Source organism: Tachyglossus aculeatus, chromosome 4 (assembly GCF_015852505.1).
Source record: "Tachyglossus aculeatus isolate mTacAcu1 chromosome 4, mTacAcu1.pri, whole genome shotgun sequence".
NCBI lineage: Eukaryota > Metazoa > Chordata > Mammalia > Monotremata > Tachyglossidae > Tachyglossus > Tachyglossus aculeatus.
The window spans coordinates 57,347,978-57,363,025 of NC_052069.1; the positions used below are offsets into that span (position 1 = coordinate 57,347,978).

Consider the following 15,048-nt stretch of genomic DNA (forward strand, 5'->3'; position numbering starts at 1 on the left):
GAAAAACTCTGATAATTGACTCTATATTTAGGAATAAACTATGAGACGCTGCACCTTCTCACTTCATGGACAAGAAACCTTGTTATGTTTCCACTGTACTTTTGTAACCAGTTAGTACACAATAAATGCTCAGTGAATAGTGTGATTAATATTACCCCACTGAATTTCCTCTGCATAAGGTATGATGATAGAGGGTAGATTATCAACCAAAAATCTATGCTGCCCCATTTTCCTTGGTAGTTTGGAAAAATTCATAAGCAATTCCCAAACCAACAACAACACTCTGAAAGAATAAATGGATATGGAAATAAGGGACTAGAAAGTCACTGTACTGTCATAATGTTCAGTGCTGGGAATATGGTGTAAATTTTAATGCATAAACTGCAACTTAAGCAACCTCATCGGTCTTGAGTACATAGTTGTATGGCTGCCAAGAAAGACATAGAGTATTTTGAAAAATACATACGGGTTGGCCTGTAGGGCCAGGGGTTCCTCTTGGTCCCAGTAGTCCACGTGGACCCTAGAGTGGAAAAGAAAAAAAAAATCTTCTTTCTTCAACTATTCTGAGTGGGTCCTTGCCCACGAACATTAGCTAATTATTTCACCTAACGGTTTCAAAAAAAATGTAGAATCGCAGTTTCTTAAAATGAATTTTAGAATGTTGTTTCAATTTTTTATGACATGGTTTGGTGATAAAAGTTATATAAGACTCTACTTTTCTCAGATATTCAAACACTAAAAGCAAGTAGTGCTACATAAGAGGTAATTCTGTGTGCTACTCTACTCTGGAAGGGAATATTAATTTGGGTCTCCAATTTGATAGACTTCTAAACAACGTCAGCCTACTTTTTATTTCATTCTACATCACAGAACATATATCTTCCCCAACGCTTAGAACAGTGCTTCAAACATAGTAAGCACTTAAAAAATGCCATTATCATTATTATCATTACCCTGAGCTTTTCAATAATATAATCTATTGAGTGATTAATTTTCAAAGTTAATAAACAAAATTTTATAGCAAGAATAAAAGGTCACATATGGTAAAAAAAAAAATACAACTGAGTTTAGGCTCATGCCCCACAAACTCTAGTTTTTTCCTCCATTACATAGTGCCTACTCCAAAACCATTCTTGAGTTACTCATGTTCAAAATGATTTCAACTCTCATCCACTTTTATATGATATTCATATCTTCCCAAAATATTCCATTTTGACTGTTAGACACATTTTACTCTTCATTAGTGAGAAATGTGCAATACATCACAAAATTTGGAGGTAAACTTTATTTAGATTTTGTTAATTTTGGACCGTCAGTCCTGGGTCTAAATGACTTTGCCTTAATCGAACCTGTTCCTATGGACTATAGTAGAAAAATCAAATACTTCTAAACATCACATTTTTTTGAAGCACTCCAAGTTCTTCAAAACATGGGAAATGCGCAATACTACTGACTCCATGAAGTACACCTCTTTTTCTATATTAGCAGCAATCGAAAGTTAGTGGGAACTAAAAATCAAGGCCTTTAACCTACAAATAGGCATTAGAATGAAAAAAAAAAAAACCTTTTTAATTAAAAAAAAAAGTTTTGCTTACAGCTTCACCTGGAAGACCTCTTGGTCCAATTTCTCCATCTTCTCCCTGATGGCGTAAAATGAATTGACAAACAGCTAATGAAAAGAGCACAGTGTAGCCCTTCCAGATGTCTTTGTTTAATTCTAAATATGTATATTCAGTAACAGGAAAGTCTCATTCCTTCATACCCTCATTCCATCTTCACCAGGAGAGCCAGGAGGGCCTTGAGGACCACGTTCTCCCTATTAAATGAAAAATAAAAAGGAATATCCAAATAAGACAGAATATTTATGAAGCAGCTGCAGTCTAACCATGTACAGCAGGAAAATATTTTTCATGTGGAAACTTAAAAGCGTGTTGGAATATTTTTGTTAGAAAATCATATAGGTAAAGGGCAATAATTGTCAGCAGGAAGAAAGGTAGGTACAGTCTACTTCTTGTTATTTTTTTTTCCATTCATTCTGAAATCATTTTGGAAAAGCTACCAGTCAGGTATTAGGTATCATGGGAAGCAGAGGTCCTTAGTGGGAAAGAGCATGGACATAAGAGGCAGAGGATCTGGGTTCTAATCCCAGCTCTGCCATTTGCCTTCCATGTAAACTGGGGATTAGATCCTACTCTCTCCTTCTTTGACTGTGAGCCCCATGTGGTACCAAGACTGTGCCCAACCTGATTATCTTATATTATTCCAGAGCTTAATACAAATGGAAAGTATTTTGCAAGTACCATTTTAAAAAAACACATTTTTTTCAATTTTAAAATTTTTAAAATTTTAAAAAAGGTAACAGGTTTAAGAATCAATAATTCTAGCTATTCCACATGATAATTCCAAATCTCTCATATTGAAGATAGCGTCTGGATCTAAAACAGAGGAAGCTCTGGCTAAAGATAAAATCACATAATCTATCTGCTTCTTAATATGGCAAATGTTTGCAGTCTTATTATGATGATGGTATTTGTTAAGCGCTTACTATGTGCAAAGCACTGTTCTAAGCACTGGGGGGGGATACAAGGTGATCAAGGTGTCCCATGTGGGGCTCACAGTCTTCATTCCCATTTTACAGATAGGAGAACTGAGGCTCTGAGAATTTAAGTGACTTGCCCAAGGTCACACAGCAGACATGTGGTGGAGTCGGGATTCGAACCCATGACCTCTGACTCCAAAGCCCGTGCTCTTGCCACTGAGCCACACTGCTTCTCAATTATTATTAATAAAAGGAATATTTTATAATGGAAATAACTGTTTTGCCATAACTGATGTGGATTGATTCAGTCTCATTTGTTTTGAAGTCAGACATGCAGTGATTTTGAGACATTCAATTGATTCCTTCTGTTCTCCGGTCTCTAGATTGTATGGTCTTTGGCACTCTCCTAAGTGATTAGCACAGTGCTTTACACACAATAGATGCTCCATATAAATACTACTAATTCCTTATTGGTTCAGGAATCTGTCTTTAATCTGATTGGCAGCAGCTGCCTCACTCAGACTCTAACAGTTTTCTTTCACTAAGGTTCTACATCCCCAAATCACTTGCAATGGGCAGTGAAAAGCTAGGTATTATTTTTCAAACTAACACTGGTGGGTGGAGGCTTCATTGGAGTGACAAAAATAGGATGATTGCTTTTTTTTCATTTTAAATAACCTTCCTTTCAGTATCCCTCCTCCCCATTGAGGATAATCCCTTTTCCTATTGTGTTTCACACTCTCCAATCCCTCCAATAACCCCCCCATCCGACACACACACACACACACACACACACACACACACACACACACACACACACACCCCTTTTGAAATACCTATGTGATGTTTTATTCTCAGGTTTCTTCCTTTTTTTCATTCCTCTTTACCCTATTTTTAGGGTAATTTACCTTTACCTTAAATTGTGGGTGTGTATGAGAATAAAGCTGACAAAGGGAAAGTCATAGGAAGAGAAAAATCATGTGGAAAATAAAGACTTTTCCTTATCCAGATCAGTTTCTGTGGAAGTGGATGGTCTATGAGATCTAAAGTCAGGAAAATAAAATTAGCCATTTGTTTGTCTACTAAGAAGGCAGGTCAATGATGCAAGCATTCCTGGGTCAGGCACTGGTGGCTTAAGAAGGCTTAAGACATTCCTTTGGCTTCGTAAGGCAATTCCTGCAGATATATACCATTTGCTTTACCCCAAGCACATTTTTTACCACTGGAAAACTCCTTTCATTAATTTATTCATATGTCCCAGAAAACTCAAATTGCATTTCAGGGTGATTATTTTTTTTCAATTTTTTATTGTGTTTTCAATGTCTAGAATACCAAATCTGCATGAACTCCTTCTTGAGCTTTTTTTCCATTCATTAAATAGGACAATAGGGTGGAAAAACTCTTTAGATTGAATTTATTTGAACTGAATTGAATTTTCAGTGTCTTCACCCTTACTGGCCTCACTGATCTTATGCCACATGTCCAAATGCCTTCTACTTAGTATCCCCACTCAATTTCATGCTACATATTCATTCAACAGATAAATTAAATTCTGGTTCTCAGACCCTTTCCCTTCAGTCTATCTAAAACTCACCCCTGGCCAATTCTTAGCCTACAATTTCAAATAAGAATTGAATCCAAGGCTCTTAGGGAGCCCTACTGCTTATTTTGTTTCTAGATTTTTTTTCTCTTAAATCAATCGATCAATTATATTTTTGAGCATCTGTTTGCACAGCACTATATTAAGCACTTGGGAGAACACAATAGAATTAGAAGATACAAATCCCGCCTTCCGAAGCTTACCATCTAACAAGAGACAGACATTAAAATACATTTCAGGAGGGATATACATTTAGGAGGAAGGAAGAAGCAATGAGGATGTGTACATGAGTTAATGATTAAGTAATAGATGATTGAATGAGAAATTTTGATAGACTTATGTTATGACTTTTGCCGGCTTCCAGGTAACCAGTAAGTAGGTAAAGTGTATTTTAAAGTATATTTCAGTGGTTAATACTTCTAGAGACTTGGTAGTTGTGCCTGATAATTAAAATAAATTGCAAGGCATCAACATACTCCCAATATAGCTCTCTACCTGTACAACATTATTTCCAAAAAAGGACTATAAGTAGCCAGTAGAGTGTGACTGAAAAAATAACTGTGTACTGAGTTCTGTGCTACAGTAAGCAAGAGTCAGTTGCAACTCAATTTCTGGCATAAGGAAATGTCCCAGATTGGGTATTCCTAGATGAAAGGAGCATAAGAGATTAAAATTTGACATTTTAGGTGAATATGACACTATAAGGCATAAATCAAAGTATAGTGATTCATTCAACAGTTCTTTACCTGCTAATATCACACTAACATGGGAGATGAAAAATCTTCCAACAGATCACTAATGAAGTTTTTAAAGCAATGTGTTTCAATTTTTTTCTAGGTGATTTACTATTAGTCAAAATTACTGTGCTATAAGGCCAAGCTTTTTAAATTATTTGTTCCTTGACATTTCCCCATAGAGGGATTCTAGACTGTGAGCAGTCCCTTCTAGACGGTGAGCCCACTGCTGGGTAGGGACCGTCTCTATATGTTGCCAACTTGTACTTCCCAAGCGCTTAGTACAGTGCTCTGCACACAGTAAGCGCTCAATAAATACAATTGAAAGAATGAATGAATGAATGAATTAGAGGCAAGTCTAGTATACTGATAGTGTAGTTTTCTGATTGTTTTGAAGCTTCTCCTGTTCCTGCCAATAGAAGTGTTCGTGTTTTAGGTTAAGTGTCTGTATCATAATCAAAATGCATTAAGAGAAATGAAAAGCATAATGTTCTTTTCCAACGGAAATAAAAAGCAGTTTATCTTACTCTGTGGCCTTTGTCTCCAGGTAGACCAGGGAGTCCATCAAAGCCTCTGTCACCCTATAAACAAAAGAAGCAGGCTCAGTAAAATGTAGGAAAAACGATTTCTTAGCCAGAAAGCTTTTAAGAATTATGTGGAACCATGAAGTGTTATTTTCAACTGACATGGTTCATTTAAATATATGAATGACTCAAGGGCTTTGAGCTACAGGTTGCTCCAAATTTTAAGATCATTCACCTTTGATCCAGGTTCTCCGGGCATCCCTCGACCTCCATCAGCACCAGGGCGACCCTGAAGAATGCAAGAAGAATGCCCATTATACATACCAGACCGTTGTATAAAGGACAATTGATGTCTTTTATCAAATCCCTTTTTTCCCCCTCCCAAGGTATTGTTTACACAAGCCATTCACTTAAGTGAAGTTCTCTTAAATACCTGTTCTGGCTCCTGCTTCGACTGTGAGTACCATATGGGATGGGAAAACCCCATGAGGCATAGGACTGTGTCCAATCTGATTAACCTGTTTCCACCCCAGCACTTAGAACAATTCTTGACACACGTGGGAAGCTCTTAACAAATACCACAATTATTACTGTTAGTATTAAGTGCTACAGACCCGCTTTCCTGCTTTGCCAGTTGGACCAGGGGGACCTTGAATTCCACGAGGACCCTAAACAAAAATGAGAAGATAATATAATCCGGTGAGTTTATTTAGAGCAATAGAATACAAGTAATATTGACTACAATACCTATCGTAGAGTTGTATGGCCTTTAAAAGTCACTGCATACCTCTTGCTACTTAAGAATGCATATTCTGCATTCATTTGCACAGGATAAAACGTTTGCCCATTAAGTAAATATGTAGAAAATGTAGAAAAACTAAAGGACATTTTTCTAAATATCAAACTACCCCAAGCAATGGATCATTAAGACTTGGATCTATGACCTTTGGGCATTTGATATTTGTTACACAGCACTTATGTACAGATCTATAAATCGTAAATTATTTCTTTATATTACTGTCTGCCTCCCCCTTAGACTGTAAGCTCACCATGGACATGGAACGTGCCTACCAACTCTGTTACATTGTCAGCAAGACTTTGTGGAAAGAGCGTGAGCTTGGGAGTCAGAGGACATGGGTTCTAATCCCGCCTCCGCCACTTGTCTGCTGTGTGACCTTGGGCAAGTAACTTAACTTCTCTGTGCCTCAGCTACCTCCTCTGTAAAATGGGGGTTAAAAGTGTGATCCCCATGTGGGACAACCTGATTACCCTGCATCTATCCTAGCACTTAGAACAGTGCTTGACACATAGCAAGCACTTAACAAATACCATCATCATTATTATCATTATTATTACTCTCCCAAACACTTAGTACAGTGCTTTACACACAGCAAGCACTCCACAAATATCCCTGATGGTACAAAAGCAAAACACATGATTAAATTTTCATGAAAATTGTATATGCTTAACTTCTGAAATCTAGATTCCAGATTTAGATTTAGATTTAAATGATTCTACCATTTAGACATGTTAAATGGCCCTTAATACTGCTCTCCAACTTTTAAATGCAAACTATAACTGATGTTTTTCAAAGTAATTTTGAACCTAGTAAAATTTAAAGAGTGGAGAATGACATGGAAGTTTCTGATATTCAAAAAGTACATAATATTTCAGAGTAGGAACGTAAGAAAAATGTAGGACATAATGAAACTGCTTATGGAAATAGTTTATCATAATTTTGTATTCCTATATTTTATATGGTATAAAATAAATTTGATCTGCAAGAAATGCAGTAAAAATCCATCTTTTCAGCCTTCCTAGAATTATATTTTGAATTGGCTACAGTCACATAAATCTTACTTGCTTATTCATGGGTGGGGCAATGGGGAATATACTATAGACTTGAAATCCACAAAAGCGCAGGCATTGGAATCTGGCCAGAGTTGAGGCTAGAGCATTGTTGTAAAAATTGTCAATGATAACAGCATATGAAACTGGATTTTATGTGTCAATGATTCCATGAAAATAGTTCCTTTAACCCTTTTTCAGGGCAAATCTAACAAGTGTTTTCTTACGGAGATCACCTGTATATATATTTTCTTTCCTTTTGGCCTCAGGAGTTCAAAGAAATTCATACTCTAAGCAAACTTCATGGTTGTTCTTTAGCTTCTCTTATTCTCCAAGCTTGTCTGGGCTCATCAAATGGATCTCGGACTTTGGAAATACTCTTACCATACTTGACCCAGATTTGGATTGGTAACAAATGATGAATGTTTTTGTGATTTCCCGGTTCAACTGTAAATTTCTGCACACCTCTTCCAAAGGCCACAGTGACCCATCACCTCTACCTCTTTCACTCTCCTGGTAAGCTTTCCCAATCATTGTTTTAGAGAGGAGAGTACTATGGTATGGCTGTGGTGTCACACTAAAAACAGCTTTTATTGACCAAATAGCTCTTGGAGAACTGTCCTTTCAAAGGCATAAGTGTAATGATAGAGATGGTTTCAAGTTTGTGCTACTGCTAAAGATGAGTGTGCTCTCTTGTTCTAGTTTACATTTAATGGGGTCCTATCGATGTCTGACATAAATGCATTTGAAATAAAATAGTTACATTTCCTGAAGAAATTGTCAAAAATAAACACGTTTTGGCTATTTGTCCTAATTTTTGCATTCACTGTTCCAAGAGGTTGGTGTGAAGGTTTTGGTGGGCACCCATGAACCCTCAAGATTCTCAGAAAGACCTCTCAAGTGTCCAGCCACCAAATTGGAGCATGTTTTCAGAGATGACCTGGAGTGGACAGAGTAGGTCACTATGAGCACAATTCTGCCACCCAGAATAGTTCTATGTCCTAGCCTGGGGTCTTGACTTAACTAAGAAGCTAGACTTCACCAAGGGTAGGACTCTGTCAGTAAGCTATTTGTGTTAAATCCAAACAGATGCCACTTCACATCTTTGATTAAAGTAAATCTAAGATATAACTCTGCTGCCAGTGGGGGCTTGATAATGCTGTTTCTCCAGTTAGCACAAATAAAGAAAATATTAAATATCCAAGAAAGTAAAAAGGTTGAAGAACTGAAGGCAGATGAAATTTACCTGAGGTCCCGGATCACCTCCTTCTCCTTTGGCTCCCGAAGAACCAGGTCCACCCTATTTGAAAGGGTGAAATATACCACCATTAGCTAACAAGAAAATGCCTAACAAAGTCACACCAATAATTCATGGTGCCACATGGAAGATTCAAGTGCATTTCTGCCTAAAACTTAATTCAGTTAAATGATCAGAATTTACAAGTGCCTTGAACTCCTTTGCTTAGAGTTCCTGAACACTAAAATCTACAAATGTTTGATTTCTATGTAAATGACTTCTCAGGAAGATTACCTCAGAAATCCAAGCACCAAATTACCTGCATTATTGTATATATGCTGTATAAGCCCTGACACAGTGCCATCTATGATCCAAGCAACAATGACTTTGGGCCTATTTTAGATCTACAGAGTCAAGACACAGGTTTACATGAATCTTTCCATTTGTAAAATGAGCATTCAATATATATTTTCCCTTCTATTCAGACTGTGGATACTGTATGGGACCAGAACTGTGTCTGACCTGATTATCTTGTATCTGTGCCAGTAACAAAGCCTGGAAAAGAAGGCTTGAGAAGCAGTGTTGCTTAGTGGAAAGAGCCGGGCTTGGGAGACAGAGATCATGAGTTCCAATCCCGGCTCCGCCACTTGTCTGCTGTGTGACTTTGGGCAAGTCACTTCACTTCTCTGGGCCTCAGTTCCCTCATCGTAAAATCGGGACTAAGACTGTGTGCTCCATGTGGGACAACCTGATTACCTCGTATTTCCGCCAGCTCTTAGGACAGTGCTTGGCACGTAGTAAGTGTTTAGCAAATACCATCATTATTATTATTATTGGCATGTACTGAGTATTTAAGAACAATCATTATTATAATAATTATTGTCATTATTAATAAGGAATGTTAGTACACATGCACACAAGAAACATTCTGGATGCCTAAAATTCTTGTAAAGTAAAACCAGGGTCATACCTGCCTGAAATTGGGTCAATAGTTTTTTTTTTCAAAATCCTATCCTTCTTTCTCAAGAAAACATAGATATGTAGATAACTCCACATTAATAAAAAAACAGTGCAAAGAAGAGCTGCTCACTTCACAGAAGTGGAATTATTCTGAATAAATCTAACCAATAATATGCATTTTACTTCATTTAAGATGAACAATATAGAAGCTTAGGTCCATTCTGATGGAAGTGAAATGTGATCATTACAATTATTTCTTGATAAAGTGAGTTATCTTCATAATATACTTAAAAAATGTTTTCAGGGACTTTAATGGGTGCTTTCTCAATTAAATGGTTGTTGTATCGATAGATAACGAAGTCTTAAATTATGCCAAGGCAGGAATGGTTTGATTTCTAGAGCCTCCTAGTGGCTTCAGAGCAAAATAACTATTAATTTGGCTCTTCAGAAGCGCTGCAAACTACAAATGACTAATACTTCTAATATTGAAAATGACCTGGAGGGATCCTGGGAAAGAGAAGACAATCAAGCTTTTAATGAAGAATTAATGCAATAAAATCTTAACAACAACTTGCCAACAACCAACTGCATCGAACTAGTTATTACCCACCCATTAAGCAATTAACAAGTCCATTTATATTTCAATTATGCTAATACACTAAATTAGATTTTATGAAACAAATAACTTCTAAATGGTTTTGGAAATATGATCATTGTAATTAGTTCACATCTGTCTTTTTGTCTACAATTACAGCAGTCTGCTTGTTCATTTATCATTCTAGTCCTCCCTAAGGAAATAAAGGACCAGGTTCCCTTGTTACTATCTTTCTTGGTATACGAAGTGGCAACTAACTGGCACCATCTAACCCTAACAACATATATAGGGAAAACTTCCATTCATTTCTTCAGCAAGAAGATCAGGAATAGAGTTCCAGCACAAGATCTTCACACAAATTTTACATGTGTAGCACGATAAAAATAATCAAGATAGGGGTCAGATATAAATGGTCTTTGCCTAAAGAATAAATTTGACCTTGTTTCCTTGTTTATGAACATTCATGAATAGGTCTGGGGTTTCTACACTAATTGTAACAATAGTCTCATGCCAAATGTTCTTTATTCCCATTTTACAGAGGAGGAAACTGAGGCACAGAAAAGTTAAGTGACTTGACCAAAGTCAAATGACAGGATCAAGGTCACAAATTATGCAAATGGAAGAGCTAGGATGATATTCAGGTCTCCTGAATGTTCTTTTCACAAGGCAATAATTGTATTACAAGGGAGGAAAAATTGACCATCAATAAGGATTACATTTTATATTTTGAAATATTTTAGCTTTAGAAAGTTTCAATGGATTGTCTAAACTCTATATAATACATTGTGCATTTATCCTTTAAAAATAGAATTCATGAAAATTATATTTAGCATAAAAAGTTCTAGTTCATTATGGCAAATAATGGAAAGTGCATACTGATTTTCATTTAAAAAAGACTGAGTTCTTAATGAAACAAATTTCTCATATAAAATTGTCATATTTTTTCTGCCCAACACTGTTGCCAAATACGTTATTATAACTTTTAGACATAACTATGATCAAAATAACTAATTTTCTGCCAAACCTACATTTTGGTCTACAGTATATTTCTTTTTATTGGTTTCAGGTATACTTTAATGGCAAGTTAAATGGTAGTAAGAGATTGACTACAACATTTGGGTCATTACTGGATTGTTATATGCTTTTCATAGTATTCGTTTTCAAAAGGAGAAGAATATAGTATTCATTTCCAAAAAAATAGTGAGGTGGACTTCTTACTTATGAAATGGCATTTTGTTGATCAATCCACTTATACACCTTACTCTCCATGAAAAACATTATTTTGATTTTTTTTCAGAATATCTACTGAACCTTAAACCATAAGGTGGAAAAATACAAAGAATATAGCATCACTACAGTTGCTTCACGGAGAAAAATAAAGTTTGTTCCTCTTTATTTGTTATTATAATGAGAAGGGATATGTGGTCTCAACTGGCACCCAGTACTTGGCATAAAATCACAAGTGCTTTTTTTTCCCATATCGTATCCTTGAACACTTACATGTTTTACTTCCCAATTCACTTTCCCTATGATGATTCAGTTTTTACAATACGTGATAAAAACCTCTCATATATGGTCAAAAATCCATGGGCTTCTGAACTTAATAAACCCATTAGTCTAATGGCCATGGTAAATGCAAATGATTATGGGTTGTGATGCAGTGAAAAACAAATAAGTAAATGGGTCAGCTCGTGAGTAAACAGAAGCATGTGAAATGAGGAAAGAAATGATCCTGTAGCCTTTCCACTTCAGCATTACAGTCTCTATTGCTTTCTGTACGTACCACAGGTCCAGGTCTTCCGGTTAGACCCATTGGGCCAGGTGGACCTCTCATAGCAATCTGGAAAATTAAAGAAAAACATAAAATAAGGCTATCTGTCCACTTTCTAGTGTGCAAATACAGAATATTTCATGTAGAGCTATGGACAATTAATTCAAACATGGTAGCTGCAGAACTGGAGGTTATCAATTTTCTGATAAATGACTATTATCCCATACCTGACAAATGACAATTCAAACTCAAATGTGTAACACTGCTTTTATTCAGTAACTTCAACGTATATCAGCTGGAGGGCTATGATGATGACTTATTTACTAACGTAGGAGATATCAAATTATTTGAGTGACTAAAAGAATTTCAAGACAATACACCTATTATGCAATAATTCCCTCCTCCGTCCCTTGGGAATCCCGCACTGTATCTGTTAATTGGTACAAGGATGGAGTATAGTCTTAAATATTTATGGGTGATATGCTTAGCCAATGTGTTTAAAATTTAAAAATAATAATTGTTATTAAAAACACTGTAGAATGAATTTCAGTGTGAATTAATTATGCAAATTAGGAACAAAAGTAATTATCCAAAAGCAAATTACAATTATGGGATTATCAAGGAAATTGCACTCTTAAAACACACTAGTAAAGGAAGTAATGCAATGTCATATAGCAATGGGAAAAATGGAAAGTTATATACAACAATTGACTATATACTGAGCAACATAAACATGTTTATTTATAGTTAACACTATTTTCAATTGAATAAATAATAACTGGGAGCAATTAAATTTGCACCATATGCTAAAATATAAAACAAACTTAACCATTCATTCATTCAATCATATTTATTGGGCACTTATTGTGTGCAGAGCACTGTACTAAGTGCTTTGAAAGTACAATACAAGCTATAAAGAGAAACAATCCCTGCCCACACAGGCTTTTAGTCCAGAGGAGGGAAGAGCATAATGTAAGGAAATTATAAAATTCTGCCAGAAAAAGTGCCTATCTTTGAGGCTACATAGTGAATCAAAAAATGCAATGTTCAATCCTTCAGCTTAAATATCTTTAAATGGTAGTTATGCTATCAAATTTCAAAGGAACTTTGCAAATATTCTTTTATGCAATAGCATTTAATGAGCACTTCCTGCATACAGAGCACTGTACTACACACTTGAAAAATACAATAAACTTCAGAAACACAATTCCTGCCCTTGAGGAGTTGGTAAAAAATTCTTTGGCGTTGTGCTTTTTCCAAAAATATAGAAATGCATATATCCTATAAATTTCAATTACATATATATGTCTTTTCATATATTACTCTGCATAATTAGTGCTACATATAATTTTAACCAAGTATAGCTCTATAGGGAAAATGATATTAGGGGAAAATTTTTTGATAGAAAAAAATGTAATTATATAATAAAAGTGTTTCCTTCCATTCAGTTATTTGAAAGTCACTTTAAAATACTTATTGTCATTAGGCCATAAGTTATTTGTTATTTAAATTTTCAGAACTATATGTGTTTGTGTAACTCTAGGAAGTGCTAGACTGATGTCAAAGGAAAAAAAATCCACTTTCTTCACACAGTAAGGTTAAGGAAGTTTCTCCAGATTATCACACACTTGTACCCAACCAGTCATGTGTGCATACGGGTACACACACAGTGGAAGCTTCTAGGTTCTGAGAGCCCATTGTTGGTTAGGGACCATCTCTTTATGCTGCTGACTTGCACTTCCCAAGCACTTAGTACAGTGCTCTGCACACAGTAAGCGCTTAATAAATACGATTGATTGAATGAATGAATGAATCCCCAAGGAAGAACTGTGGATACAAAGGGTACCTACAGGCCAAAGCCATTCCTTCCTCTGACCCTGAATATGGGAAACAGTTCTCCTAACACATATTTGTTATGTTTATTAATTCATTCAATCATATTTATTGAGTGCTTACTGTGTGCAAAGCACTGGGCTAAGAACTTGTTTACCACATAAACAGACACAAACCCTGCCCACAGTGAACTTTGTGGCAGACGGGGAGATAGACAATATGATTAAACAAATATATATATATATATATATATATATATACACAGCTATGTACACAAGTACCGTTGGGCTGGGGGAGGAGGGAAATGAAAAAAGGGATTAAGTCAGGGTGACACAGAAGAGAGTGGGAGAAGAGGAAAGAAAGGTTTAGTCTGAGAAGGCTTTTTGGAGGAGATCTGCCTTCAGTAAGGTTTTGAAGGGGGTTGAATAATTGTCTCTCAGATATGAGGAGGGAAGGCAAGAGGTCAGAGGTGAGATAAATGAAATGAGGTGCAGTGAGAAGCTTAGCCTTAAAGGAATGAAGTGTGTGGGCTGGGTTGTAGTAGGAGAGTAGCAAGGTGAAGTAGGGTGAGCGAAGTGATGAAGTGCTTTAAAGCTAGTGGTTTTTATTTGATGATGAGGTGGATGGGCAACCACTGGAGTTTCTTGAGGAGTGGGGAAACATGGTCTGAATATTTTTTGTTGGAAAATGATCTGGGCAGCTGAGTGAAGTATGGACTGGAGTTGGGAGAGACAGGAGGCAGGGAAGAGAGGAAGGAGGCTGCTACATTAATCAAGGTGGGACAGAATAAGTGCTTGTATTAACATGGTAGCTGTTTGGATGGAGAGGAAAGGATGGATTTTAGCAATGCTGTGAAGGTGGAACCGATAGGATTTAGTGAAGGGTTGAATATGTCAGTTGAATGAGAGAGAGGAGTCAAGGATAATGTCTAGGTTAGGGGCTAGGTGGTGCCATCTACAGTGATGGGAAAGTGTGCGGGAGGGAAGGGTTTGGGTGGGAAGGTAAATTCTGTTTGAGGCGACCGGAGGACATCCCAATAGAGCTGCCTTGAAGGAAGGAGGAAATGCAAGACTGAAGAGAGGAAGAAAAATCAGGGCTGGAGATGCAGATTTGCGTGTCATCCACCTAGAGGTGGGAGCTGAAGTTGTGTAAGTGAATGAGTTCTCCAAGGGAGTGGGTGTAGATTTATGGATGTCTAAGCCACAGGTAGTGAGGACCTAAAGCAGGATCTTCTCTTTCTGAATTGCTGAATTTAGTCTGTTATTCCCTTCCCTTGCTGTATTTTAGATATGGAGCCTCTTGTGGATCTGGGACCAGGTCTGAATTAATGTCCGTGCATTCTCCCCAGCATTAAAGTACTTCATATATTGTATGTGTTTATTATGTTAATGATATCGATACATTTCC

The 15,048-nt window shown here is 36.5% G+C and overlaps 1 protein-coding gene across 1 annotated transcript in view; it reads right to left on the reverse strand.

Annotated features, from left to right (window-relative positions):
- COL11A1 (collagen type XI alpha 1 chain) overlaps window positions 1–15,048 on the reverse strand; it is a 287,116-nt gene that overhangs the window by 166,874 nt on the left and 105,194 nt on the right. Inside the window, exons 14-21 of the mRNA XM_038745119.1 lie at window positions 11,821–11,877; window positions 8,492–8,545; window positions 6,012–6,065; window positions 5,633–5,686; window positions 5,401–5,454; window positions 1,763–1,816; window positions 1,596–1,640; window positions 467–520 (exon numbers count right to left, since the gene is read on the reverse strand). Coding sequence (XP_038601047.1) covers window positions 467–520; window positions 1,596–1,640; window positions 1,763–1,816; window positions 5,401–5,454; window positions 5,633–5,686; window positions 6,012–6,065; window positions 8,492–8,545; window positions 11,821–11,877 — 426 coding nt within the window. The remainder of the gene's footprint in view (window positions 1–466; window positions 521–1,595; window positions 1,641–1,762; window positions 1,817–5,400; window positions 5,455–5,632; window positions 5,687–6,011; window positions 6,066–8,491; window positions 8,546–11,820; window positions 11,878–15,048) is intronic.